At 42.9% G+C, this 27,652-nt stretch overlaps 2 protein-coding genes across 4 annotated transcripts in view; one reads left to right on the top strand and one right to left on the bottom strand.

The window, feature by feature from the left end:
* Positions 1-798: 798 nt before the first annotated feature.
* Positions 799-22,959, top strand: marchf5 (membrane-associated ring finger (C3HC4) 5). Of its 2 annotated transcripts, none has more exons than XM_053332461.1 (6): positions 799-1,192; positions 11,525-11,727; positions 19,423-19,553; positions 19,640-19,823; positions 20,343-20,509; positions 21,782-22,959. In XM_053332461.1, the coding sequence occupies exons 1-6, from the start codon at positions 1,149-1,151 to the stop codon at positions 21,896-21,898; spliced, it is 846 nt and encodes a 281-aa protein (XP_053188436.1). In that variant the 5' UTR covers positions 799-1,148; the 3' UTR covers positions 21,899-22,959. The 2 variants fall into 2 exon arrangements, with proteins under 2 accessions (XP_053188436.1, XP_053188435.1); XM_053332460.1 differs by lacking the exon at positions 799-1,192 and adding an exon at positions 4,309-4,522.
* Positions 22,960-25,517: 2,558 nt separating this feature from the next.
* ide (insulin-degrading enzyme) overlaps positions 25,518-27,652 on the bottom strand; it is a 28,599-nt gene continuing 26,464 nt past the window's right edge. For both annotated transcript variants that reach the window (XM_053332457.1, XM_053332458.1), the window contains exon 25: positions 25,518-26,657. In XM_053332457.1, coding sequence (XP_053188432.1) covers positions 26,562-26,657 — 96 coding nt within the window. In that variant the 3' untranslated portion in view covers positions 25,518-26,561. The remainder of the gene's footprint in view (positions 26,658-27,652) is intronic.

Here is a 27,652-nt window from a genome sequence, read left to right as displayed (position 1 = left end):
CATGCATACACACACACGCAGCGTGGTCGCTTCACTGCATTAACATGAAGTTTGAATTACCTTTATCGTTCACCTTTTGGGACTCTGTAAATAAAGATATTTCTGTATGCCTCGTCTGGGGTTTAGATATGACAAACGAGCTACCCTTGTGCCGAGATAGTCAGCAGTTGCCTCAACAGCTGATTGACTGCGGCGCATGGATGATGCCGGGGAGGCAGTAGGGAGTTGTAGTTCCTTACTATGCAGCGGCTGGTCAACAAATATACTCCTTCTTGACTGCTGCGGTGAAGCTGACTAATAATACATCAGGTTACAAGACGGATCAACTCATAGCAGTAATAAAAAAATAGTGATGACTGACAGTGACATGAAACTCCCTGCCTTCCTTTTATCTTCCATTCACATGCACACACACTCACGCACGCGCATTGCCAACATGCAAGGCAATGGATATTATTAAGTTATAGAAATAGTTGTTGACATCAGTTTTGCAAGAAAGCATGATATTTATATCCTAATGGAAAAGCAACTTTGATAGACGGTGTGGGTTTACCACAATGAGAAGACGTGTTCTGCAGCCATATGTGCATCTTCATGATGATTGTCTCTCCAAAACAAGCCTTAGCCTATCCTTGCAGATGTGTCGTGAGTGGATTCAGGACATTAAATTGATATTTCTGACCATATGTGGGAGGGAAAGCTCGCGAAACTACACTTCCCATGTCCCTTTGCGGTGATGTCCCTTTGTTTTGATGACGTAACTACGCACAGCCGTTCTATTTTGCGTTACCTCAGAGACAAGCCAGTCAATGGAGTCAAGCGGTCACGGCGATGCTATAATATTAGTGACAGACGAGTCCGTAGCCGATGTAAAGAGGATTTTTACTTGAATAGATAGCTGTTATTTAGACTGCCATGCCCGCGAAGGAATAGTTTTATTCTTAATCATTGGCTCCTTTGCAGCTAACGTGCCGTATCATCACAAAAGGCCTACGTAGCTAGCAGCTAGCTAGCAAGTGATTAAACAGCCAACAGCAGCTGCAGCGAATTAACAAGGCACGCCGTATTTAATGTTTTATCTGTAAAGCAAGCAGTCTGCTCTCCTAACAAGACAGCATTTCTGATTTTTTTGGTGCTTCTCCACGATAATGGCTGAAGAGGGTGCGGTGGTCATGCAGCAGAATTTGGACAGGTGAGTTCAAGTTTATGGCTAACATGCTAATGACAGCTACAGCTACGTACCCTCACGTAAAATCACGACCGCTGACAGAAATGAAGGAAAGTTAGCTTCGTTTTAGTGAAAAATATCAGAAACATGTCAACTTAAATATATGTTATGCCGACTATTGTTTTTAAACTCTGCATTGGATATCATTAATGTTAACCAGTGTATTCTTGCAGTGTGTCTACAGGACGTCCTCCACTAGCTACTGTCACTAAAAAGCTATAACAAGTTGCTGCGTTACGTAACTTAAACGCCTGCATTTTACTTTGAAATTATTCAGTTTAATGTTGTGTAGTTAAAGTGACACTGACCTTGTTACCCGTAAAACGAACTAAAGGTCATATGTGTCAACTTCCACTTTTCCCCCAAATATTTGGCCTGTTAAATATTGACCCTCACACCAGGAGACACGCTGTATTCAGTAACATTTCTCAACTTGTCACGTTCATAGTTAACAATGATTATGGCACAGAAAGAATGAACTGTTGCTTATCTTCTGTTACATAGGAGACTGACTACAATTTCTATTTTAACACACGTGTGCAGAGGATAGCCAAAACTTAACTCCTTAATTAGTTGATAAGATGCCTGAACTGGGTGTATGGACAGAGTTAGTGTCACTACACAGATTTGTACACAAGGTAAAATTATATTTAGTATACTGATTTGAATAATTTCTGAAGTTGCTGACATATTTGGAAAAGTTATAAGAGAGGAAGTATGAGCAAGTTTCATATGTGTCACGAGGTAAGAATGTGACGATAATGAGAGAAACTAAACAGAATATTTTGCGCTGTGAGTGTTTTTGTTCTCTCAAATGTGTGTTTTAGCTTCCGACACCTCAAACTTGATTACAAAATGCGTCATCATTGGCACGAATTTATCGTGCAAGCAACCAGCATCATGGAGGAAGAGTGTACAAAGGCAACAAACATGGCTTATCTAGAAACAACGTAGAAGAGAACAGGAGCCGGCGACTTTAAGGGAGCGCTGGGTTTTGTTCTACATCGTTGTGATGCTGCGGAGACGTCTGTCCACTGTTCTTCATCCTCACTGTTCTTCATCCCCATGTTCTAACACCGCCTCAGTATCAATCTCCCAAATGTCTTTAAAAAAGACCAAACGCTTTTTGTGATGTACATTTAATCAAGCGTGTTCAGCTTTGCGTCATGCTGCTGAACTGTTGCACAGCTGACATGAGAAGGTAATTTCTCCTGACATTGAAATGTAGGATAGCAGCACTCAGGACAGTTTTGCGTGGCAGAAAGCAGCATGCGATACTGAGAAGTTTGATGGTTATTTAGAGGGAGAATCTATTGTGACAGGTGGGATTTTTTTTTTAAACTAATTTATCAGCTATGTAGGGCTGTAATCACATAATCTGCCAATTATTTTCTCAATCCCCCTCCAGCCCAAGGACAGCAGTTCAAAACCCAAAGATATTCTGTGTTTTCTGTCTTTTATGACAAAAAAGCATAAAATCGTCACATCTGAAAAACTAAAGGTTGCATTTCTTCCCATTTTTGCTTAAAAAATGACTTAACAATGATATGATTATCAGGGTAGTTGCAGGGCTAAAAACACATAGGATCCTCCTCTCATTAGGTTTCAGGGATGTCAAAGCATACAGTCAGAAACTCTGCAGCTCCTCTGAGGCAGTGAGCAGTCCTGAACCTTGATCTAAGTGTAGTTTATCATGTTGGTCACATTAGACGTGAAGTCCAGACAGCACACTGCAGCATGAGATGAATGTCTGAAAGGTTGCTCATTTTCATTCTTTGTGATACTCGGCAGGTAATCCCTGTTGAATTCACACTCCGAGCAGCATTATTGTGCATTTGTGTTTGAAGTCCTTCATCAGTTCAGCTGTGAACATTTCCACTGTTGTTTTTCACTTTGTCATGTAGCTTCTTGTTCATGCTGCTCTATAAGGAAATAGGAATGCATATTTTCACAGTGATAAAACACAATTTAAGAATCTAATCTAATCTAATAAAATAATTTAACAAAAGGCTTTAGTGTGTGATGTCATGTAATATCTTGTCGCACTGATCAGCCATACTTGACATCTTGAGTGCAGTGCGATTGAGGCCAGCTCATAACTGTGTATGACAAAAATGATTTACTACTGTTGACTGTTGGGGTTGGTCTGCTGTCTGAAGGATTTTGCGTTTAAGCTTCGGTTTGTACGACCGAAAAAAGGTGGATAGCTTCACGTGATGGTCAAACTGTGCTAAATACAAGACCAAACTGAAATGTGCCCCCTATTTGTATTCATTCAATTGAGAATCGACTCTGAATTGAATCAGCAACCAGGAATCATGATAGTATCTAACTGGGAGATAAGTAGATTGTCCCAGGCCTATAAAATACGTCCGTGTTTACTCTCCAGCAGTGTTCTTTTTCCCTGCCCTTGTTAGCATTGACATTGGCATGAAGGATTTTGTCTTGTGCACAAGGACGCAAACAAAACAGGGACACACACACACACACATAAAATATCACTCCACAGTGTTAGTAGTAGTCCAAAACTCCACAAAACAACTCATTGCTTCTCCTTAATATTGTGGAGATGAGTAATTGAAATCAGATAATCATTATGATCAGATCGGCAGGTGGTCGATAATAAGTTTAGTGTTTTTTGGGCTTTCAGCATCTCTAATTTAAGTGTCTTCCAAGTAAAGAGGCTGCATTCCTTTAACCTCAGGCTAATTTCTGCTCACCTTTATTTTGTGTGTAGTTATAATATACCAAATGTTCTTAGATTCGTTAGCTGTTTCTAGGTCAAACAAAACCATGGTGTCTGCTTTCCGAGCATCATCACGCTCCACGTCTGACCAGAATTTTCCATCTCGTGTATGCTTCAACATTTGTTTCAAGCACGTCGGTGTGCCGTTTCCCTCAAAATAGTCCCTGGCATTCGATAGCTTTTTACAGAGCGGACTAAAAGGCGTTTGTAGGCATTTGACGCAGCACTTTGTGTCAATATTGAACTTTGGACTTTGAAACCATTTCCCAAGAACATGGTCCAGTAGCAGAAAAGAAAAGGAAGGGCACGGGAGCCTTTGTGAAACGTTCTTCGACTGCGTGCTGCGCGGCAGAGGCAACAACCCTGACGCTGTTTGAGGAGCAGATAGCAGGAAGATGTCATGTCCTCTCGCCCCTAGACAGTTGTGCCACCCGGCCTCTATCGCAGGCAAACATGAGGCTCCACAGGCTCTTATCTGGGCCCGCCACAAGCAGCCAGCTGCCCCTGCAATGCAGCGTTTCAGATAGATGTGTGAGGGGGACACATTTGTAAGTCCCGTCTGACCCTTTCAATGGCCCTCACACAACCTCCTCCTTTTATTCTTGTCTTGTTTGGTGCCCAGATTGCTGAACGTGTCGCTGCCTGCACGAACGAGTTTATAAATGTGCTGTGAGGACAAACATAAGGGCTGAATGATTGACACAAGTCAGAAGTCACGGTTGAGCTCTGTAGTAATGATCTGTTGAAATTTTTGGTATAAGGTGGTGTCAATGTTTTTATCTCTTCAATCCTAACAAATCCACAGTTATAGTTTTAATTTACCTGTTAAATATGAAATATATGAATAAGAGCTTAGAGTTCAGCTGTGTGTCACTTTAAGCTGTTTTAATGTTTTATTTTATTTTTCAAGATAACATGCAGCAAGTTATTGGTTATCGCTTCTTACTGAGTGACCTATGTGTGATTTAGTAATTTATCTACCACCTATCGTTTTAGGTAATTGGACTTATTCTCAAAGTAAATCAATAGCCGGTCAGGAGTTCACCTATCATTGCTTTACAACCTGCAGCACAGTGTGCACCAGTGACTTCAGCTGGTGGAGCCGCCTACTTCCTATGTAGCCCTTCAGCTAACTGGAAAGAGGATAAAACAATCTAAACGCTCGGGTCTTCTGGATCAGATCAAACTGATTGAATTCTGATAGTAAAACAAGTAATTTTGTGGGATTTACGATGCTCAGAAAAATGTATCTGCTGATTTACATACGTCTCTCTCACTGTTTAAGTCTATGGGGAAAACAGCGTCACATGATGTTGTAATTACACAGTTTGGCCACTATGTCAAATTGTTTCAAAGCCTGGCACTGTTCCTCTGGGCTCCTTTCAGAATAAGAAGAAACAGCTGTTGTATTTTGGTGAAAAACACTGTAAACAAACATAACCCCACCGGGCTCCTCTAACTGAAGGCCGTCCTGTTCATTTTTTGAGTGTCAAACTCTTCTCAGTGCCATCTGACCCCTCACACTCTTCACTTTGTGCATGTTTTCAAACTGCACATAGAAATCTTAAGATAAACACAAACATGTGAACTATGAAACGTGAGCCGATGTGAATCTCATGACTTCTATAAGAAATAAAGCTTTGAATCAGTCGACTTTTATCCACCGCTCATCATATTCTTCTTCACTTTTGAAGCCAGCTGTTTGTGGGCCAATCAGAGCACAAACAAAAGCCTTTTACCTGAATGTGTTCGTGTTAAAGCGACACAAAGGTCACAGCGCTGATACTGCTGCTTGGACAAGTACACACATTTGTTTTGGGTTCGCCTGAAGCTGTAATACAAGCTGGAGGCTCCTGTGTTAGTTGACTCTGGACAAACTTTACTTACCTGTTAATGACTGATAAACAACATCAACACATCCTGAATCGGCTTCTTGAATTTAAAGTAGAATGTAAACTATTGTATAATGTTTTAAATACATGAAATAAGTGCTGAAATGTTTTTGTGTAGACTGCCAACAAGGTGTTTATTCAGATCTGGTTATTTTTGAGTTTGGAGTTGCTGTTTCTGTATTCGATTGCACAACATTGTAAGGACACCCTGTTATTTTTGTCGACCTCGTGGAAAAACGCCCGAGACTATAAAAATGTCACCCTGTCAGTTGGTCTGGCAGTTGACAGTCACCAGTTTATCTGCCAAAGACTAATTTAACCAGCGGCTGACACTCGCTGACTTACACTCCGGTAATTGGATAAGATACTCCTCCAGGGTGGCAAACACCCCGGGGTGTTGTTTAACTGACTTGGACAAGACTAGTTTGTTATCAAGTAGAAGCAGTTCGACACGGAGAAGCCCCCTCAGGCCTTAACCTTCCTTTCAGATCTTTGCAGGCCAGAATCTGGTGTTCTTGTGCTCCGCCTTTTGTGCCGAGGAACCTCCAGTTTTCCCACAGTCATGTGACCCCCGCCGAGTGAAAGGAACCTTTTGTGGGGTGGCTTATGCGCTCCTTTTAAGAACGGGAAGCCTGACTTGTGAGACGATGTGAAAGAAGCGACGCTGTCACACTCATCTTTGTACACAAGTGTCAATCACAGCACCGTCCTGTATTCCTGTAGAGCCCACCACCCCCAGACCCTGCTTTCCTCTGTCTGAGTCTTTATGATGCAGAACGGGAACCGCTCACATTGAACACATATAGTACAGGAACCTGAAAGTCAGTACAGGAACTCACAGATTTTTTTTTTTTTTTTGGGGGGGGGGGGGGGGGGTGTTTGACTCTCTCTGTAATAGCATGAAACAGGAAAATGTCATTTCAGTTGTTAAAAAAAAAAAGTCCAAACTTCTCAATGTCAGCAGTGTTATTTATTTAAAGCATGTTGTTGTAACACATCACCAGTAAAAGAAAAAAAAAAACCCTCCCAAATCCATCGCTACAACCTCCAGTCTGTCACAGTCAACAGAGCGCAGCGTGAGAACGTTGTCGTCTGTGTCTCAGAGGAAGCACACGTGATATCATTCCCAACATCTGGGAGTCGTAGCGGCGAGGTTACTCACTTGTGTGGTTGGGGAAAAAAGGAGGTATTTAAATTTAAAAAAAACAAACAAACAAATGAGCAATGGACACGGTTAAAATATTTAAATAACAAATAAAGGTATTTACTCCTTACACTATAAAACAAACTACTGTAGCAGTGAACCAGATGTTTCCCTTGGCTCACTTTGCATTTCACATCACAAATATTGCAGCAGTGTCTCTACCATCTTGTTTGGAAAAGTGTAAGCAACCTTTTTTTTAGTTCGGCATCACCCTGACTGTGTTGGACTGGGCAGCGGTAACACAGTCTCTCTCTCTCTCTCTCTCTCTCTCTCTGTCTCTGTCTCTGTCTCTCTGTCTCTCTGTCTCTCTCTCTCTCTCTCTCTCTCTCTCTCTCTTTTAACGTGTATTCTCTCACCCAGAGAGAGACACACCAGCAATAAGCATGAAACTAGGAGTTATTTTTCTAAATGCTCATAAGTAATCTCATCAGCAAAACCTGCTCTCAAGGTACCGAAATTTGGCTCTGATCGCTCTAACGTGAATAGGTACTGGGTATTACCAACATAAATCAGTTGGTACCCTTAAAACTATCAAGTTCAGTACCCAACCTGTCTGCACTCTCTCTGACTGTTAAAATGAAATCCGCAGCCAAGGTGGGATCCGTGATGTCGGCCCACAGTCCTTCACCGCTGCCCGCTCTTTTGATCCCGGTAGCTTGAAGGTTTTTCTCAAAATAACTGAAGTAAAAAAAAAGGATAATACACCTCCGCTCACCTGCCCTTGAAGTTTCAAAGCAGTCGGTCAGCATTAGGTGGATTAAAGCTCACTGTGGAAATGGCAAAGTCCCACTCGGGTTTGCCTGTTCCATGTGTAAATAAGCTTTTGAGGTGGCGGGTCACCTTCCATAACCGCTGCTCAGATCTCATTTTCTTGAAGGACGTTTTCATGGAAACCTTCCAGATGTTTAAAGCAGTGAAGGGGAGAGGTGGCAGCTGGAGTTGCACCTTTCATGAATATGTTACTATATCTGGATTTATGATTAAAGTGAGTTTTATTACTACCATTGTTTTGAGTTTACAAGTCAAATCAATTTGCACTAGAGTTCTTTATGCAGGCATTCGTTTTGTAGCAGCAGCATAGACTTATCAAGACAAGAGTTGTGTTAAACAGGGTTGAGGCGACAGTGAGTTGGAGATTAAGGTTTCACACAGAGGATAGCGTTTCGACGGTGTTGTATTAGATCCTGTCATGCTGCGGGGCCAGGTTACAGGAACAGGAGCCGGCGACTCTAAGGGAGCGCCGGGTTTTGTTCTACACCGTTGTGATGCTGCAGAGACGTCTGTCCACTGTTCTTCGTCCTCATGTTCTAACACCGCCTCAGTATCAATCTCCCAAATGTCTAAAAAAGCCCCCAAACGTACGACGCGGGGACCTTTTTCCAGCCTTTTTGTGTAAGCGCCAAAGCTCATCTGCACTCTGTTCACAGGGCAGTAGATGGTGATAACTGAATCATCACAAACAGCTTTGTGCACGCTGCAGGTTCACACAGCTGACAGATGCACAGAGGAGGCGGGCGGTTACGGGGCGGACCCTGCGAGGACAGTAGACAGGAGCGTGAATGGAGGGGGTTAATGTTTCCCGTCACACTCAGATTCACCACCAAGTCGCCCGTCCGTGTGTCACCCGAGCGCCCCGACCCCGAAGGCTCCTCTCCTGCATCGTCATGTTTTATTCAGCACCGGGGGAGTATTGGAAAATCATCCATCGCAGCCGGACAGGCAGCAACCTGAGCAAATAATCCAAGTCGGCCATCTACAGTCTTTCACAGAGGGGGACCCCCCCCCCCCCCCCATTCACCCTCAACACCCCACTGGCCCCCCAAGTAACAGAGCACACCTAGACCTCAGGACGATGATGACAGAGCGGCCAGAGATTTGACATACATTATTCAATCGCAGGAGGAGGAAGGTTGAAATATACATGTAGCTCTATGGGGATTCATTGAGTCAACTACTGAATAAATGCTGAAGCCAATGTGAAAGTGCTACTTAGAAAAGTCACCAACCTCTCTAAAAAAGCAAAAAAATTAGTCTTCCATTTAAAAAAAGAAAAAAAAAAGCCTTTTTATGGGCATGTTTCCTCTCATTGGCTGAATGTCTCTTTCACAATGAGCCCTGGAGTTGAACAGCAGTAAAATATACATTTTAGATTTAAACCATCACCTTTATATTAAAAAAAAAAAAAAAACTATGGATGACATCACAGGTATCTATACATGTTCATATCGTCCTCACAGTCTCTATAGATTTCAATGTAAAGCAACATGTGAGTGAAACAGGTGAAGAACCAGACCACTGTATTGCAGATGCATTCATAGGGTGGTGGCTTCATTCTGGGCATGGGTGTAGCAATAATAACTGAACAGCTGATACCATAGTTGGATATTTCTACCATTCGTGATGTGGTAAGAAACATTTCCTACTTCCTATAGACAGTAAAAAGGCTGCAGGTTTCCTCCATTCCAGGCATACCTGTCTGTAACAGCAGGAAACAGTGAAGTGTAGAGCAGTTAAGACTTAGCTGAAGTATGAAAACTTGAGAGAAGAGATTGTGTCCCGTTTTAATACCTCTCAACCTGTCTTGAGTCTAGTTTAACTATGAAGGTGATGATGTATGCATACTATTTCCTAGATTTAATTTATATTTATCTGCCAGCTTTTGTTAAAAATCACTAGCACAAATGTGACAAACACCCAAACTGTACATAATCGCAGCATGAGAAGAAAAACAATCATCTCTATTACAGTCCGCCTCTCCTCGCTGAATTTATGCCAGGGGTTTATAGGAGGTGTGTGCACACTAATCATTGTTTCATTCATCCAGCGAAATGCCAACTGTTCAGGGTTCAGTGTAATTATGAAAATGAGAACGTAAATGTCACAGAGGGATAGGCCGGCAAACGGGTCGACAGCATATCCTCCCAGCAGCAGGTAGCAGCTCAGAGTAAACCCAATGTGAACGAGGCTTAAAGGACAGTGTTTTTTCATTTCAGCAATAATCACACACACACAAAAAAAGAGAAAAAGCACTTGTTTCATGAGCGCTGATAGAATCCCTGAGTCATAGTTTTGGAGGATGGCTCAGTGTCGCTGATCTTTTTCAAATCAATAATTCACATCTAACCTGCGACTACTTTCACCGGCAGCTCGCAGCTAAAATAAGAATGTCACTGGTCCAGATTCTTGAAGTTAGCCACACGCAGAGAGACACGGGGGCGGCCACCCTCCCAGCCAGCCGCACACTGCTGATTAATTATGGAAAAGCAATATAATGTCACAGTTGGAGATGTACTTTGGTAAGGTCAGGGAACTCGGGTATCACATTACCCCCCAGATGTTGGACAGACATGAAGAGAAGAAAATCAAGAGGGTGGTAGGGGGTTGTATTGTTCACAAAAGAAGGGGCCGATTTAATTGGAAGACTGTAGCAGCAGACGGGCCGAACATACTAATGACTCCATTTTTTTGTGAAGGAGGCACAAGTTTGAGGAGGTGGACTCATACCCTCCCACCTCCCCTTTTTAAATGGAGGAAGTATTTACTCTGAAGGTCTTTCAGTGTGTGTGGAAGGATACAATGTAGGAGGATGTGTTGGGATACTTGTGGGCAGGAGGAGGAGGAGGAAGAGGGGGGGGTGTTAAAATATGGTTTGGCTTGAGGCCAGAACGCAGCATTTGTCTGGATGTCACACACAGGGGAGACTGTCTCCTCAGTTTGTCTGCACCCTCCTTCCCTTCCTCCCTCCTGCTTTCACTGCACACCCAAACTGTGGTTTTTCAGAATATTTTGTTCACCTTCGCAAGATTTCTCTGGTGAATTTAAGCTTGCCCAGCGATGTGATCAGCCCTGAAAGTCACTGTCGGAAGAATGAAGCTCAAATTAGAGGAAAAGCTACTTGGTGAAAAGCAAGAGAACGAGTTCACCAGTAAAAAGGTCGTCACTATTTGGAATGTATCGGTCATAAAAGTGTTGTGTTTTGATAAGACGAAGTGGTGTCTGCAGTTGTGATGTGAAATTCTTTCCTTGTGTCCAGATGGGAAGATGAAAGGCTTGTTTGTTTGAGCGAGAGTCAGCATCAAGGCGTTCCTGCAGTGCCGTCAGATATGCGTGACAAGCAGTCAGCATCACAGCGCGTTTGCCTATAGGCTGCATGTATTGATCTTGGCCGATTTCATGCATCATTTCACAATGATTCATGTGTGTATCTGACAGAGTTTTATCACTGGTGTTATCATTATCAATCCCTGAAAGGTGAAAAATGGCCTCACCAACACTTTGCTCAACAAGAACTCTAAATAAATCTGCTCCAACAAGCACAAAAACACAAAAGCATCAAATTCTCATCTAAGTATAAAAAGTCAGATTCATTCATTTAAGTATTTTTTTCTAGTTATCAGGGTGCGTTTGTTTCATTGTCGTCATCCTACCTGTGTGTGTGTGTTTGTTTGTTTTAGGAGCTGCTGGGTGTGCTTTGCCACAGACGAGGACGACCGCACAGCAGAGTGGGTGCGTCCGTGTCGCTGCCGCGGCTCCACCAAGTGGGTCCACCAGGCCTGCCTGCAGCGCTGGGTGGACGAGAAGCAGCGGGGCAACAGCACGGCGCGCGTGGCCTGCCCACAATGCAACGCAGAATACCTCATCGTCTTTCCCAAACTGGGTGGGTTACATCACACGCAGGAGACAGGCAGAGCCGCCGAGATGAGCTCAGAGGCTTAGAAATAACAAGACGCCCTTGAAGAGGGACTAGCTCAGCTTCTAGTAACTGATCAGCATATTTCAGAGCAAGGTTTCTGTGCTGGTGGAAATGTGAAGGGGACAGATTCTTTTTAATGAGAATTTCCAAGGTAAAACCGTGACTGCACACCTTTAGCTAGATTCATCAACTAAGATTGTTTTTCCTGTTTATTAAAGGACTAGTTTGTAGGACTTAGTAGCATTTGGCGTTGAGGTTATAGATTGCAACCAACTGAATACCCCTCCCCTCCCCTTTCAATCATGTGCGAGAACCTAATCTTGCAAAAGTGCAAAAGGCTCTCTCTGGAGCCAGTGTTTGGTTTGTCCATTTTGGGCTACTGTACAACATGGTGGTGCAACATGACAGTCTCTGTGGAAGAGGACCCGCTCCATCCGTGGAAGAGCTCCCTCTGTACATATAAAGAGCTCATTCTAAGGTAATGGAAACACAACAACTATTAGTTTCAGGTGATTATACACCAGTTAAAATATACTTATGAATATTATATTCCATTTCTGCTAATATGTTCCCCTAAATCTTACACACTGGTCCTTTTTATGTGACAGTTAGCAAAATTAGGATCTGGTATTATAAAAGAGTGAAAAATGGCCTTCCTGCTGGTTGTCGTAAAGCACTAAGACGCACTGAGAAACTACCAGAAGTTTCCAACTCATAAATCTGAATTTAATTAGTTGTACTGTCAAAATGTCAGACAACTCTCATTTTCCACCACTTGTCAACAATGAAGCAGCATTATGGAGCAGCTTTCTATGTAAATAGACTGCTGAAGCTCCTCTGAGGGCACTCATAATAGTGGCTGCCTGTAACTGTACTCTAAGCTCTGAGAGCTAGTCAGTTTGTCTTGCCTGAGTGCTGTGTTTGTTTACTCCAGAGCCAGCATAGGTTCTGTGGTGATCTGGGTAAATATTTCCTTGCAGCCTGATGAGGAACAGAAGGGTTCTCACTTGTTGTATGGATCAGCTCCTGGCTGATTGACCAGCAGCAGTTTACAGAAGCGGCTACCGCAATTATCCCAACACGTCAGAATGACGAGGGCTTCAGTTGTTCCCAAACACCAGCTATGACTCATCTAGTGAACAACAGCAGGGCTTATTTGGCCAGAACCTGGTAGGTAGGCACTGTGGGTACAGCACAGACGATAACGTTGGTTTTATTCCTTCATAAAATCCTCACTGCCAAATGTCAAAACCTGCACATATTAAGTTTAATACTGCACACCTGTCTCCAGATTACCCATCAGCCACTGGCCATTTCAACCCCAAAGAGAGACAAGTTGCAATTTGAGCCAGTAGCTGGCCCTAAGAAAATGTTAGTCTGCAGGAGGCCTGGCTCTGCTGGTAAACAGGTTCATGTATATTTATAGGGATGAAGGCTGTGCTGTCACTCACGTCGGCACTATAAGCAGAAGGTTCAGCACGGCTTCTTTAGGCACTTCCTCCTCATTCAACATATGTGTGTATCTACCTGTGAGAGTGATTATTGGCACTTGAATGTGTCTGTCATGCTCTTTTTTTAAATTTAATGTTTGTGTTGATTGGCTCACACTTCCCAATAGGACTGTTAGTCACTGCTTTATTAATCCTCACTGACAGATGTAAATACTCCTCTATAGCAGACATATAGGCCTCCATAACACATTGAACTGATGACGTGTTCAGCGATAATACATGATTCATTAAAAAGTCTCACAAACTGAGAAACAACGTAATTAGTGATAGATGCATCTAAACTAATGAGGACAGATGACATGGTTGTGTCCAGGTCACGATGAGGTGGTCCATCAAGTATATGAAGAATTGTGCATTCACAGCTTTCGCACACATCTCTTAACACACAGTGTGTTTGATGTGTAGCTAAAGAATCACAGTAGGATGTAATCGATGTATACCGAAGCACAAAGGAGCATGAGTGGTTCAATGAAATTGAGGTGAAGCCATGCCTGACCGGTTGCCAAGCAACATGGTAAAAAGAAGTACTGTATGCTACTTTGGAACAAATTTCTCACAATCCGCACTTCATATTCATCCTACTCGTGTGGTTTTATTAATCCAAACAGATTACTGTGTTTAAAAAAGGGATTCATTTGATTTTAATGTATATTCAGTTAATTGAAGACCAAATAATTATGAAAACTTGAGCAAAATTTAATCCAGATCAATTCTAGTTGAGTTCAAGAACACTTATTTGACTTCTTTTTTTCCATGACTATGTTTGTGTTATCTAATGTTAGCGTCTCACTCACATGCTCCAGCTTTAAGACACATTATGAATTGAGTCTCTGTTACTCACAGCAGCGTTTGAAGTCATGCATCATGTAGACATAATGTGTCAGTGTTGTCTTGCAGTGCGGCACATCGTTATGATGTATTTTGCGGTTAGTTATTCTTGGCAGCCCTTTTTTTTCTATCTTTTTTATTTTTTATTTTTTTTAACAACAGCCAGCGAGGAGTTTTTCTTCAGAAGGTAAAATGTTTACCCCAAAGCTCATCAGCTCCTCACACCCACTCCAAACTCACTGTTCCAACGCTCCAGCGGTTTCGCCAACAGCACAAAACACTGTGATGGATGGGCCGGTGGTTTATTTTGAAGGGGAACTTCCTCTTTACTCCGGCTGATCTGCTGAGTAATGGTGCCCTCGGAGAATGATACAGCAGGCTTTCTGACACCATCACTCATCCTTTATTGAGACATTTTTTTATATATATATATCTCTCTATAGAGGCCTGTGATACCTCAGATTCAGATGTGTGTAACTTTCTTTAGTTTCTCTTCAGTTTAGTCGACAGCCTGAGGAGATGTGTGGGAGGATGCTGCACATCACGACTGGCTGCCTGTTGTCAGTTTAGCATTTTTCTAAGTGAGAGGTGGCCTGGTAAGGTTCAGCGGGATCCGTTGGGAATCAGTGGGATATCTATCTTATGTTTAAAAAAAAAGGGAAAAAAAGAGGGATTTATTTAGTAAGCCCTAAAGAGGGGGTAGTGAGCTGAGGAGGTAGGATGTAATACTTGGAGATTAGGAGAGAGCTGCGAGAGCGCTAACCTTTATTGCCACCTGTTCCCACTTCCTGTTAATGTTCCTGTTCCTGTTAGACAGACAGCGCACTGTTAGGAGCTTTGCTTGATTGTTGACTTTAAACGTCTTAATCAAGCCATGTGATCACTTCAGTCACGGATAGAGGAAATCATAACATCTAGTTGCAGGATTTGTCTGTTAATCAACCACGATTCAGAGATTCATCCTATTTTTTTAAATTAAGAAAACAACAGCTGAATGTGTCTGAACAGGAAGCGGATATGCAGAGAGTCTGTTGAGTTTACCTAAGAGGCTCATCCTCAGAGGCTCATCTACAGGGAAAAGTGTCTTTCTTTTTTTCTTTCCCTAATCCCATTAGCGAGTGTCAGACAGAGGTGGCGAGGGAGCCGTGCAGAGATGCTGGATGTGTCTGGAAGAGAGAGAAAGAGAGGGGAGCAGGAGTGAAATTGGGTCACGCAACGAGCAGCTCCATCAAAGACCAACAGAGCAGCAAAAAGAGGAGAGAAGGGAAGAGCGGAGTGACGCCACCGCTCTGCTGATGAATCCATGAAATCACAGCTGTCCTTCAGTGTTTCCTCATGACTTTTAACATCCCATTCACGCATCATTAGAGCTCGGCCGGGTGACGGTGACGTTTCTAGACCATACAGAGCAGGATGTGCATCAGGCGCGATCCGTCCCAGCAGAGCACAGCATGCAGACGTTGCATGCTGATTTGCTAATTTTGCATTTCTGGCACTGAATGTACCAGACGTGGACTATCTCACATTTGCAAATAAAGTGTCAGTAATGCATTTAATCTCCTTTTTAGAATGCCACATATGCAAGTTATTCTGTCAGGGTCAAGTGAATTATTAGTAGAGACTTGTATTTCTTTCTTCTATATTCTGTGTAGCCTTAAATTTAAAGGTTATATAGTGTTGTATAGTTTTTCTACCATCAGAGGAGTTCTAGTCCCTGCTGCAGGATATGCTGGGCGATGGTGCACTTCAAAGTAGGAGGAGAGGAGAATTGTCTGTTTTGCTGCATCATTGCTGCAGTGTGTCTTTGCCGTTCATTATTCCAGCTCTGCATTCCTTACTAAAAAAAAAAAAGTTTAAACACAGATAATATCTTCCTCCTTTTTGAGTGTAATTTTTGGTGGCTTGGCTGCACAGGCTGTGGTATTTTAAAAGCGGCTTTAATTTACCCTCAGACTAATATTTCACTGCTCAGTGACACTAGATTTCAGTCTGGGTGATAAAGGCTAAACTGTGGACAGGTAGAGACGGGGGGGGAGCGCTGCCGCAGTAGTTATTTCTCAGGGTTACTGCTGAGGCCAGTTCATTTTTGCAGGCTTGACAGGCATTACTCATGGTCGGCTCGTGGGTGGGGACCTCCACATGCCGCCCCATCAGATTGGGGGTCGATTTAGAGCCGCGGATCACCTTCGCTATTAACCCGGGTTTTGATTGTTTTCACTGAATTCTGGCACGGAAGCTAGTAAAGACCGCAACCCACAAAAAGCAGGCTAGATTTTTTTTTTCCCCCATTTTTTTTTCTCGATGCTCCCCTGGCCGTATTCCCTCCAGCACCTGCTGCAGAGCCAAAGCCAGCCTATCATGCTAATTTGACTGGCAGTATAACTCCCGAGGACGGCGTGTCCTTGCCGCTCCTCCTTCACCGACGCTCTGCCTAGAGAGAGTAAACAAGCCAGCTGGAGCAGCGTGCCAGCATGCATGCCCACCACTGAGGAACTGCAATTGCACTTTTCCCCCCTCTCTCTCTCTCACACTCTCTCCTTTACTTTCTCCTCACCTCCCTCCTTTTTAATTATCTTAATTACAGAATCTGCTTCCCTTCGCCGAAATGAATTGCTCAGCTCTCCATCCTTGCCAGAAGACCATTAAGGGGTGACCCAGTTCCCTCCAGCCCGCTATGGTGTAATGCTTAGGCAGGGAGAAAGCGGAAGAGATTCCAACACCGTCATCAAAATATGCCACATTAATGCACTCGAGCGGTCCGGGATCAATCGAGCCGGCAGACGCAGGTGCAGTAAAAACGTCGCTCTGGGCAGCGTCTAAAAGGCTGGCAGCGGACGAGACGGAGCCACCGTGTTTATAACTACTTGAGAAAGAAGTGTGATGTTTCTGTTGTGCGTCAAGTAGCTTTAAAAAAAAGAAAAAGAAAAAGTGCTTCTTGCTTGCTGAGTTTCTTCCTCAACAAGTGGCTGGTAGAGAAAGACCCTTTTTAGATGTGCGGTCTAAACTGGGAGCTTGTATACAGCTAAATGTCCTCAGCCTCTCACAGTGGCTGAATTGTATACTAACTCGTGGCAAGTGCTTATGTGTAGCAGTCTCACGGTGGCCGGACTGTACAAACAGCTCAATAAAGTCTGTCTTATGTCCAAAACTGTAAGAAACCCACAACCCCCTGAAATAACCAGCGAGCCTCTAAATTATTTTCGGAAGCTGCTTCTGTTTTTACACGAGATGTGTAGGCTCATGAAAACGTCCGTTTAAAGATGTTCCAGTTTGGTTTCACCGCCTCAGTTTCCTCTGCAGAAAAACCAAGCCACTCAGGTGTGTGTTTTTTGTTTTTAAATCCGTCCACGTCCTCAATGATGATTTGGAGAAGGATCTGCAGCTCTGCCAGTAATCCTCCCTCCTCCTCCTCCACCTGCAGCAGGTGCCTTTACCCTTTTTTTTTTTTTTTTTTTTGTTTAAGCGATGGTCTCTCTGCATGCTCTCACAAGGACAACGCGGTTCCTACTCGACAGCGGCCCCCGTAGCGTTAAACGAACAGGATAATATATTTATCAATCTGCTGCTGACAAGCTCAGAGGGGAAAGTGTTCTTGAACCAAGTCCCACTTTCACAACCACCGATGACTCAGCTACTTTGAACGCCACTTCACTGCCTCCTTTCTCAATCCGACAGGACATGTGTCAAAATCACTGCTTTAAAAACGTGTCACTCATCTCCAGAGAGATGCATTCGTTTAGAAAGCTGGCTCAGATGACCTTTAAATCACTTCTATAAATATGTGGACAGATAAACCGTGATCATGTGTATCAAGAAAAAGAGTTTGAACAGCTCTAACTGCAGATAATATTTAGATTCTGGTGGATATATGAAGTTTTGCTGGTTAAAAAGCTCCAGAAAGTATTCCTCTATAACATAAAATATATTTATTTAATTGACATTCATTGACTCTTGGTGCTTCGGCAATAGTGTTTTTGTGACATTCAATGCAAACAAAAGCAAATTAGAAATAAGTAACAATTAAAGTTATTTATTTCATTTGAATTTAACACTCAAACACTCCTGATAGCTGGATATGAGCCTGTCCAGCCATGCCCCAACCACTACACACCAGTGAGAACATTTACATCAAAAATAATAATTATAGAAATGTTCCTCCTCTGTCAGAACATTTTGTGTCCACTACAGTAAAAAAAAACAAAAAGGTGAAGTCAGACTCTCAGTGGATCTTTATGGGAGTCTGGAAGTTGGTTCCACTGCAGCACACGGAGGCCCGCTGGTGTGTTCTGTGCTCAGTCCCTGTGGTGGTGCCCCCCACCCCACCACCACCACCACCACACACACACACACACACACACACACACACACTCACTCGCACACTCTACTCTCCCACTGACTGCTGGGTTATTAATAGGATGCGGATGGCTCTGTCTGAGTGAGGAAATCAGGTTGCCTTCCTGTAAATATTGCATGATTTCCCTCGAGTCAGCCTGGAATTCCAGAGCATAGAATTTATTTATTTTTTTTAACTATTTCAAATGTATTTTTTAAATTTTTTTTTTTAGGTCCCCCGCTCCCGATGTCAAACAGGGACTTAACTGCTCCGAAGGCCAGTTTGGTCTCCAGATTAATCCTCATTACATGGCTGACGAGCCCTCCACTCAGTTCTTTTTAATCTGGGTATAACCTGTCTGTGAAGCATACAGGCGCTGAAATTAACACCCATCAAGCTCGGTACATTTCCCGTTTGGCGAGTAAATCTCAGAAGACTTTCCACCACACTGCTGGATAAACTTACCAAAAACTACTCATGTAATAAAAGAACACTCAAGATGGTGCAGCAATACATGATTATCTTCCTATTATTACTGGTGCTGCTTACGGTTTACACCAACATACCTGCTCTTACGGTTAGTGTGGAGGAAGTTAGTTTTCACACATCTGCATTGTTATCATTTTTCCTTTGTGCTCTGGAGGGACGGCCTAACCACATGTCTATTCAGCGTGAGCTTCCGTATGTCTTCACTTGTTTCACTCTCGCTCATGATTCATGGTAAGCAGCCTGCAGCCACTAAAGGAAAAGGTGCGGTCACAGGTCCAGTGTTGCTGGTAAATTCCTGAGTCACTTCACCTGCCAGCTTCACTTTTTGACATAACAGTGGAACATGCTAGTAATGGTGACTTCCTCCAGAGAGCGATGAGACGTTCAGGTTCATATTCCAGCGTTGTTTTAACGGAAAGTTTTCGTGCCCAGATTCTATCAAAACAAGCCAATAAGAAGGAAGCCGTGTTCCTAACAATGTGCGTCTGTCTCCCTCAGGGCCCGTGGTTTACGTGCTGGACCTGGCAGACCGGCTCATCTCTAAGGCGGGCCCTTTCGCCGCCGCCGGCATCATGGTGGGCTCCATCTACTGGACCGCCGTCACCTACGGAGCTGTCACCGTCATGCAGGTCTCAGACGTTTTTTGTGCCCCCCCCGTTACTTCTTTCTAAAAGTGAATCAGCCTGACTCCTAACAGTCCCCCTCTGCTCTCCAGGTGGTGGGCCATAAGGAGGGCCTGGACGTCATGGAGCGGGCCGACCCTCTGTTCCTGCTCATCGGCCTGCCCACCATCCCCGTCATGCTGATCCTGGGTAAGATGATCCGCTGGGAGGATTACGTGCTGCGCCTGTGGAGGAAGTACTCCAACAAACTGCAGATCCTCAACAGCATCTTCCCAGGTCAGGACACGCCCAGCACCCACACGCTCATCTTTCCTTTAAACGTTACATTAATCACTTCATATTCTTTTTTAAATGTTGATCTTACTCAGTTTTTCCTTTTCACTGCGAGGCGACGTGACAAGAAGCAGCTGAGTGTTTTCAGCAGCCTGCACAGCTGGAGAATCCAGTCAAATGAACAAGACAGATATTCAAAAGCATAAACAAATAGTTGCTCTGCAGAGCAGTTTTATAATATCATAAATCCATTCAAGCCAGAGGTAGTTTGAAAATGGATCCAGACAATGAGTCAGAAGCTTTATTATTGCAACCAGCTGTGATGTGAAACAGTGGATCCAGTGTTAGTTACTCTGCACTACTGTTTGTGATGAGCAGCAGCAGCTTATTGATTTGAGTCATTGTAGTACGCACTAACTCTGTGCAACTTTCTGGAATGAACATAAAACAGCAGGAGAGGTTCTGTTAGAATTGATCAGCTCATCCAGTCACTAAATGAAACTGTGTTGTGTGTCTCTGCAGGGATTGGATGCCCGGTCCCCCGCATCCCGGCGGAGGCGAGCCCGCTAGCAGACCATGTGTCAGCGACCCGGATCCTGTGCGGCGCGCTGGTGTTCCCCACCATCGCCACCATCGTAGGAAAGCTCATGTTCAGCAGCGTCAACTCAAACCTGCAGAGGACCATCCTGGTGGGTGCACACACACAGACAGACAGACAGACACACACACACACACACACACACACACACACACACACACACACACACACACACATTTATATAACATAAAGCTAAATATATACACGAGCGTGTCTTGTGAATGAAGGAACCACAGAATGGGAGAATAAATGATCCCAGTTTAGCTGGCGTGCTGGTATGTGGAGAAGCCCCTACATACCAGCACACCTACCGGTGACGGCAGCAAGGTAACCAGAGTGGCTCATGTGACCCCGACTACTCCGATACCTCTGAACACCGTGTCCTCGTCCTCTCAGCTGTCTGACTGACAGAGAGGCTGCTGCCCAGTGAAAGAGGACAGAGGAGGAGTGCAGCTGCAACGTTACATTCAGCTGTCATACAGAGAAGAACAAAAGAGTTCAGCAGTCCAGAGGCATCAACCCAGCCTGCTGGTTAAAGACATTTACTAACCAATGCTGCTGTCCAGTCCAGGTGGATAATGAATCATGAGCTGCATTTTTAACCCTTACATACTGCTCATATTCTGACTCATAATTAGTCTCTACACCAATTCACATTCATAAAGTCCCCATCAGTCATTGATAAATGTTTGATTAATCTTATGGAAAAAAGACATTCACAATCATGGTCCAGGAGAGCATTTTATAGAATATCAAGAATTCATGTTTTAATGCTAATTTTTGACTTAAAAAAAAAATAAAAAAATAGGCCAAACATGTAAATTTGCACATATTAAAATGTAAAAGAAAAAAAAGATGCATTTTTTTTCTATTTTTGTACACTGTGGGTCACATAGGGAAAAGTCCAGCTAAAAGAAATGTGTATATGGTGTTTTTACAGTTATCTAATGTAAAAGTGGCTGAAATGACCCTGAACAGTATGTAAGGTTTAATCTCAATAGTAGTTTGGATTTGTTTTCTAATTACACAAAAAACTAAAATGAACCTCCAAAAATGTTTTCTAAAACAGTAAATGAACTATAAATATTCTTCAGTCTAATTAAAAAAAGAACAGAAGAGCTGTTACAATGCAGAAGGAACCAACCATAATGTTAGATAGAAATGTGCTCTATAATACTCTGTAGTGATAGCTGGACAATAGACAACTGTGCAGTTTATTATGGGATGGTAGGTGTCGGTGTATGTGTGAGTCAGCACAGAAATGATTTTATTTTAAGCTATAAGTGGGGTAAAAAAAAAAAAAGAAGCTTTGCAGTGTATTTAAACGTCCCATCAACACTGTTCTCTCTCTCTCTCTCTACAGGGAGGCATCGCCTTCGTGGCCATTAAGGGGGCGTTTAAGGTCTACTTCAAACAGCAGCAGTACCTGAGGCAAGCCCACCGCAAGATCCTCAACTTCCCAGAGCAGGAGGAAGCCTGAGGAAGGCTCAGGCAGTCCGGAGGGAGGACGGGCCGGAAGAAGAAGAAGAACCACACACCTCTGCTGGAGGGGTGAGGAGGAGGAGGGGAGGGGTGATGGTGGTGAAGATGAACTGTCAGTCTCTGAGCAAAGAAAGTGCTGGTGAAACAGACTTTAAGAATCAGCGTCACCCCCCCCATCATCCTCATCATCATCATCCTCATCATCATCATCATGTACTCCTCTAATCCCGCCTCTCCAACACCTCCTCACCCCTTCTGTTCTGGAGTGATTCATCACACCACCGCTGACATTCACGCAAGGATTCCCACCGCCGCCGCCACACATCGTTTTTAAAATGTTTTTTGACGCTTCAATAAGGAGGAGACGGATAAGCCGTGTGGACACACAAGGAGCGCGCGCGCACACACACACACATATATACACACACAAATCTTTCCCAAGAACTGGAGGGAGGATGTTTGAACAATCACAACTAATACTTATTGTAGACTTATTGTATTTTAAGAAGAGAAAATGCGGGGCATGTGTAATTAGAAAGTTTTATAATAAGAAGAATAAATGATGGTTTTATAATGTTTATTTTGCAGATTTGAGACGTTCCCCTGTGCCAGCGTGTTAGGGGTTTCTATTGAATGATGAATAATTTCAGTGTATGGAATGTATTAAACAAATAAATGTGTTTAACAGTTGTGAATTCTAATGCAGTACCATTAACTACGAGCAGGATGCCACTCTGAAGGTTTTCCAGTAACACACTGACCACAGCTCATGAGTTTAAGTAGAGGTGTGTGTGTGTGTGTTTTTATTCATGGGTGTTTTTAATCTCTCTGTTCTCTTGCCTTGGCAGTGTTCTCGTTGATTCTATTAGCTTTATCTCTCTTCTTTAAAATGCTCTCGTGATGTTTTTTAAAAGCGTCATCTGCCATCACCCCCCCCCCCCCCTCCTCCTTCCCCCGCGCTGGAGGAGCCCGTCGTCTCCATCAGATGTCCGAGGTGCACGACGCGCTCAGATTTTTTTTGCAGTGACACGATGTCGGAAGCTTTTTTTTTTTTTTTTTTTTTTTTAAGAAAAGCTTTCAGTGAATTGCACACAAAGCTCGATGCAGCACTTTTCACTTACAGATGTGAAACTCTGCTGGAAGTTGATGAACTTTGAGTTTTTTTGGACTTAGTGTGAGGATTCTTTTTTCTTTTCTTTTCTCCCCCTCACAAGTGATGGGATTGTTGCTGCAGTCCAGCTCAGACTGTGGCTGTGTGGGTAATTACCAGGCAGACATGAGTGAAACTTGGACACCGGCAATTGGAAATGAGTCATTGGAGCATTTTGGCAGAACTTTTGTGCAAATTAGAGGGTCAGTTCACCCCAAATGACAAAAAGAACATATTTTCCCACTTCAGTTTGGAGATATCTGTGTGGGAGTTCTGCCTCCACCACTCAGCTGAGAATGAATGGAATTTGGCAGCATTGAAAAATGACCTTTAAAAAAATATATTTAAAATTTAATGAAATTTGGAACTTTTTTTAAAGTTGCTACCAAGACACGTAGACAGTAAAATCTAAGAGTGGTACAACAGTTATGGAAGCTATGGTTAAAGAAATGTAAAGATTTGAGCATATATAAAAAAAAATGCACAAATAACAAATCTTTTTTTTTCTAATGTGGGTGAACTGATCCTTTTCTATAGCTCCTGATGAGCAGGTTGGCACCTTGCATGGCAGCCTCTGCAATCAGTGTATGAGTGTGTGTGTGTAAATGGGTGAATGTCGGCATGTGTTGTAAAGTGCTTCGAGTGGTCGATAAGACTAGAAAAGGCGCTATATAAATGCAGCCCGTTTAAACATAGCCATAAATAGTAAGTCATAGAATTAAATTGGGAGCATTATTTGCAGTTTCATCTTTTTTTTTCCATGTGGCAAATGTTTGTGTTCACAGAGCAAAAAAAAAAACTGAACCATAAACAAAAACACTCAGTATGTGACTTCCTGTGAACGGGCATGACTTCAAACTGACCACTCTGCATATTTAACCCCGCACGTAGAAAAACTGTGCCTGCTTTTCCAGGTGTCCTCTCTCTCTCTCTGCTCTATCCTTCTACATTCACTGTAAAGTCTCCACTCCGCCAAAAAAAGAGACAAGTGAAGCTAAAAGTGTGAAACTGTGCTGTACAGACATTTTGCTTCTGACTTTTACCGAGTCACATGGTATCAGTTCTGTGAATAAATGTATTTTTCCAATGATTTTTGTGGCTGTGCATCATTGCATCAGAAACACACACACAGTTTCCCCATCAGTTGTTTATTCATTAGAAACACACAGGAGACAATAAAAAGAACAAACTCAAAACAAAAAAAAACATCAGCACTCTGGTATCTCCGGCCCGTGAACCCAACCAGCTGATCATTTTTTTTTAATATATATATATTTATATATATTGCCACCAAAGACATCCTGAAATGAAAAACACGCTTCAGATTTTTCTAAATGTAAACCACTCACTAGTTCATTCACAAGGTAAACGGTTGCGTGGCCTACCCACAAGCCTGATATGTAATGTTGCTAGTCTCATATGAACACAGCTTCATCACCACCACCCCCCCTCCCACCCCAACCCAAAAAATAAAACACAGTTCAAGCTACTGCCTGCAGGAGTGAGAGTCTACCTAAGGCATGCTGCTGATGCTGGTTGTCTTTGGGTTTTGACCACAAGAGGCTTTAAAGCCCCTTTAAACACAGTGGCAGCTGATGATGAAGCGGGGGCCTTTGTTGTTGGTAAAATGTTAAATGAAATAATAAAACATTGAAATGGTTTTGATCTGGTTGAGACGTAGTAAAATGCTGGAAAACATTGAAGAAGCTTTTTTTTGTGTGTGTTGATACAGTACAATCATAGAAAGGTTCTACTTATGACTTTCTCTGCAGCATCATATGAGTGAGAGCAGTGAACCAGGCCTGAGAGCAGGAAGGGAGGAAAAGAAAAGAATCTGATTTTTTTTTTTGTTGTGGTGGTGGTTAGCGGCTCTGGTTAGCACCTGAGAGAGCAGGTATGGCATAAAAGGAGGGGGTTAGGATTCATCATGCTGCAGCTGCACAGCAGAGCAGAGCCACATCTCGCTCTGTCCTCAGGTCCACATCATTAAGTTTATTGCTTTAGTGAGACAAGTGCATATATAGAAAGAAATCCAGCGCTTTTTCCGACTAACCTCCTCAAAGACATCAAAGTTTCTGTTCAGAGAAAAAATAAAAAAGGACTAGCTGCTTTCTTTTGGTTTTTTTGACATCTATGCTGTAAGAGCCGGGGCACAGTCCAGCAATTTAGAAAAAGAGGGGGGGGTTTAAGATCCTCCAGGATTCAGCCCTGAATCAGGACCAGGAGCAGTTTCAGTGCAGTCACACACATATTAACTCTACTTAACTCATGCCCCACCTGGAAAGGCACAAGCTGCAGAAAGTCTCACATGCAGACACAGAGAGTAAGAAGAAAGACAATCCTGAAAAAAAAAACTGTTCATCTCTACAGCGATTAATTATCTTCCACTTTTATAAAAAAAAGTAAAGATCAATAAGGATTGGATCACATTTAGTGAAGTGAACAAAGCACTAATGTAGATAACATATCAATAAAAGTGTTTTTATTTTTTAATCAATCACTAATAAAAATTGAATGTAAAAGAAAAACAGCATGGAGGTACCCCTGAGATGTCTGACTTACACACTGTAAAATGCAATAAAATTAAACAAAAACAAAATAAATCAGCCTTCATGGGCGTGGTTCTTCGTGATCAGCAATTATTATTTTAAAAACAGCTCCTCAAAGGGTCCCAACATTTTACCAGTTTTACAAGCAAAAACATTTCAAAAAACCTTTTGCCGACTAAAAACCAGAATTATAAGGCAGATTATTATTCTTCAAGAGATGCATAAATTTGAATAAAAACACTCCTTTGTGAGCGAGTGGGTCTTTTTTTTGTGTGTGTGTGTGTGTGTGGTGCCTCAGAGAGTTACATGGCAAATATCTACCAGTCCGACAACATAAAAAAGAAACAAAAGAAGACCTTCATGGAGCCCCCACCCGCACCCCCACCCCCCTCCCCAGTTCATCAGAATTAACCCGCAATCCATTCTCAAAGCAGCATGTCTGAATTATTCAAATAAAACGCTTCCTACTGTGAAGCTTCTGCGGTATATCTGAAGTCGTTTTAAAGGGATCTGAACCCTTGTCTGTTTTTATTTTATTTTATTTTTTTAAAAGGTTTCTATTTCCTCTACAACAGCCTACACGGTGGTGTGATGCGTGTAAGTGTTTAGAGACTTTAAACATGAGGTGAGTTCAGGTGTGACCTCTACCGTTTATCACAGCTATGTCGACGACCGACGGCTAACTTTGTGATTCAAATACACGCATTAAGTTTCCAAGCATCTCATCTAGTGGCTCCAGCCTGCCACACGTGCACACACACACACACACACACATTCACATGTACTCGCGCAAATACACATGCACACGCACCCGCGCACTCATGCAGGCTCGGTCAGATGAAAGTCTTCCTGACAGGAGGGGTAGGTGGGAAACAGAGTGGGGCTCTCCCTCCTCCTCCTCCTCCTCCTCCTCCTCCTCCTCTTCCTCCTGCTGCTGCTGCGTGTCGACCTGCCAGCCTCGCTCACAGTTTGGCTGCCATGAAGTTGATGTGAGGCTTGACCAGAGGGAAGAGAGGCAGACTCCTCTTGAACTCAGTCATGTCTTGAACCAACGAGGGCTGCCAGGGAAAAGAGAGGGAGGAGAGAGAGAAAAAAAAGAAAGACATTAAGTCAGGAGTGAAATCTTCACGCTGTTCTGATTGGTCCGCTCCTATGAGCTTTAAAGTCTGTGTTTTAGCATTAAATCTTCAACCTTATCTCAGTGACACTGAGCAGAGAATGAGGCTGTAACTGAGCAGAGAGTCCCATCATGTTTAAATGAGACTGTGAACATGTGACCTTCCTTCCTTATTCATTCATTTCTACCTGACCTTCATCATGAAGCCACATCAGCAATCTCTGAACTCAACTACAGTTTTACAGTGCTAGAAGCAGGCTCACTTTTTAATAGAGGCAGATCACCATGGTAACAACCATGTGACTCTGGGTACATCAAAATTCAAACGATCAATATTCCAGTACGAGGAAAGTCAAATCATGTTCAAAGCCACAGAGAAGTGAATGTACTTCATTATGTTCATTTTGGCTTCAGTGGGGTTTTTTTCCATTTGGGTGAATTATTGTTCATTTAACTGCTCAACAACTAGTGAAAGGACAACTTCACACTATCATTCCATCGCTGCTGTGTTCAAGTAGAAAAAGATGCACCTCATCCGGTCCGTTTGATTTTAAACTATAAGCCAACATCTGGTTTTAGTCACCTTTAAGAGAAACTGATCTCTGTGTATCATATTGATCTTTTTCTGTTGATAAGTCCTTAAATATAAACGTCACTGGAACCACTGAATGTATCTGCCACAAAAACACTATTTACTTTACTCACTCAAAACCACTTCATGTATAAAAACTCACACATATTAATTAACCTTTAAATGTTTCTATCAGTTCATGCTGTAAACCTCCAGTGATGGTTGTGTTCATGTTGCAGGTGATAGAATAGTAATTAAGAACGCTGCCTCTTATTAATGTGGATGTGCTCGTAGCTGAAGAGAAACGCCCCCCAGAGTTAAGTGAGCCAAGCTGATAACCTGCCAACAGCAGTTATCCAGGATCA

The sequence above is a fragment of the Scomber japonicus genome, chromosome 14, assembly GCF_027409825.1.
Source record: "Scomber japonicus isolate fScoJap1 chromosome 14, fScoJap1.pri, whole genome shotgun sequence".
Classification (NCBI taxonomy): domain Eukaryota; kingdom Metazoa; phylum Chordata; class Actinopteri; order Scombriformes; family Scombridae; genus Scomber; species Scomber japonicus.
This window is presented reverse-complemented; position numbering and strand designations above follow the sequence as displayed.

Bases quoted from the DNA above. Each gene is read 5' to 3' on its own strand.
- marchf5 (XM_053332460.1), top strand. From the start codon at position 4,428: ATGAGGCTCCACAGGCTCTTATCTGGGCCCGCCACAAGCAGCCAGCTG. The intron at 11,728-19,422 runs GTGGGTTACATC...TGTCTCCCTCAG, and splicing joins CATCGTCTTTCCCAAACTGG to GGCCCGTGGTTTACGTGCTG. The intron at 19,554-19,639 runs GTCTCAGACGTT...TCTGCTCTCCAG, and splicing joins GAGCTGTCACCGTCATGCAG to GTGGTGGGCCATAAGGAGGG.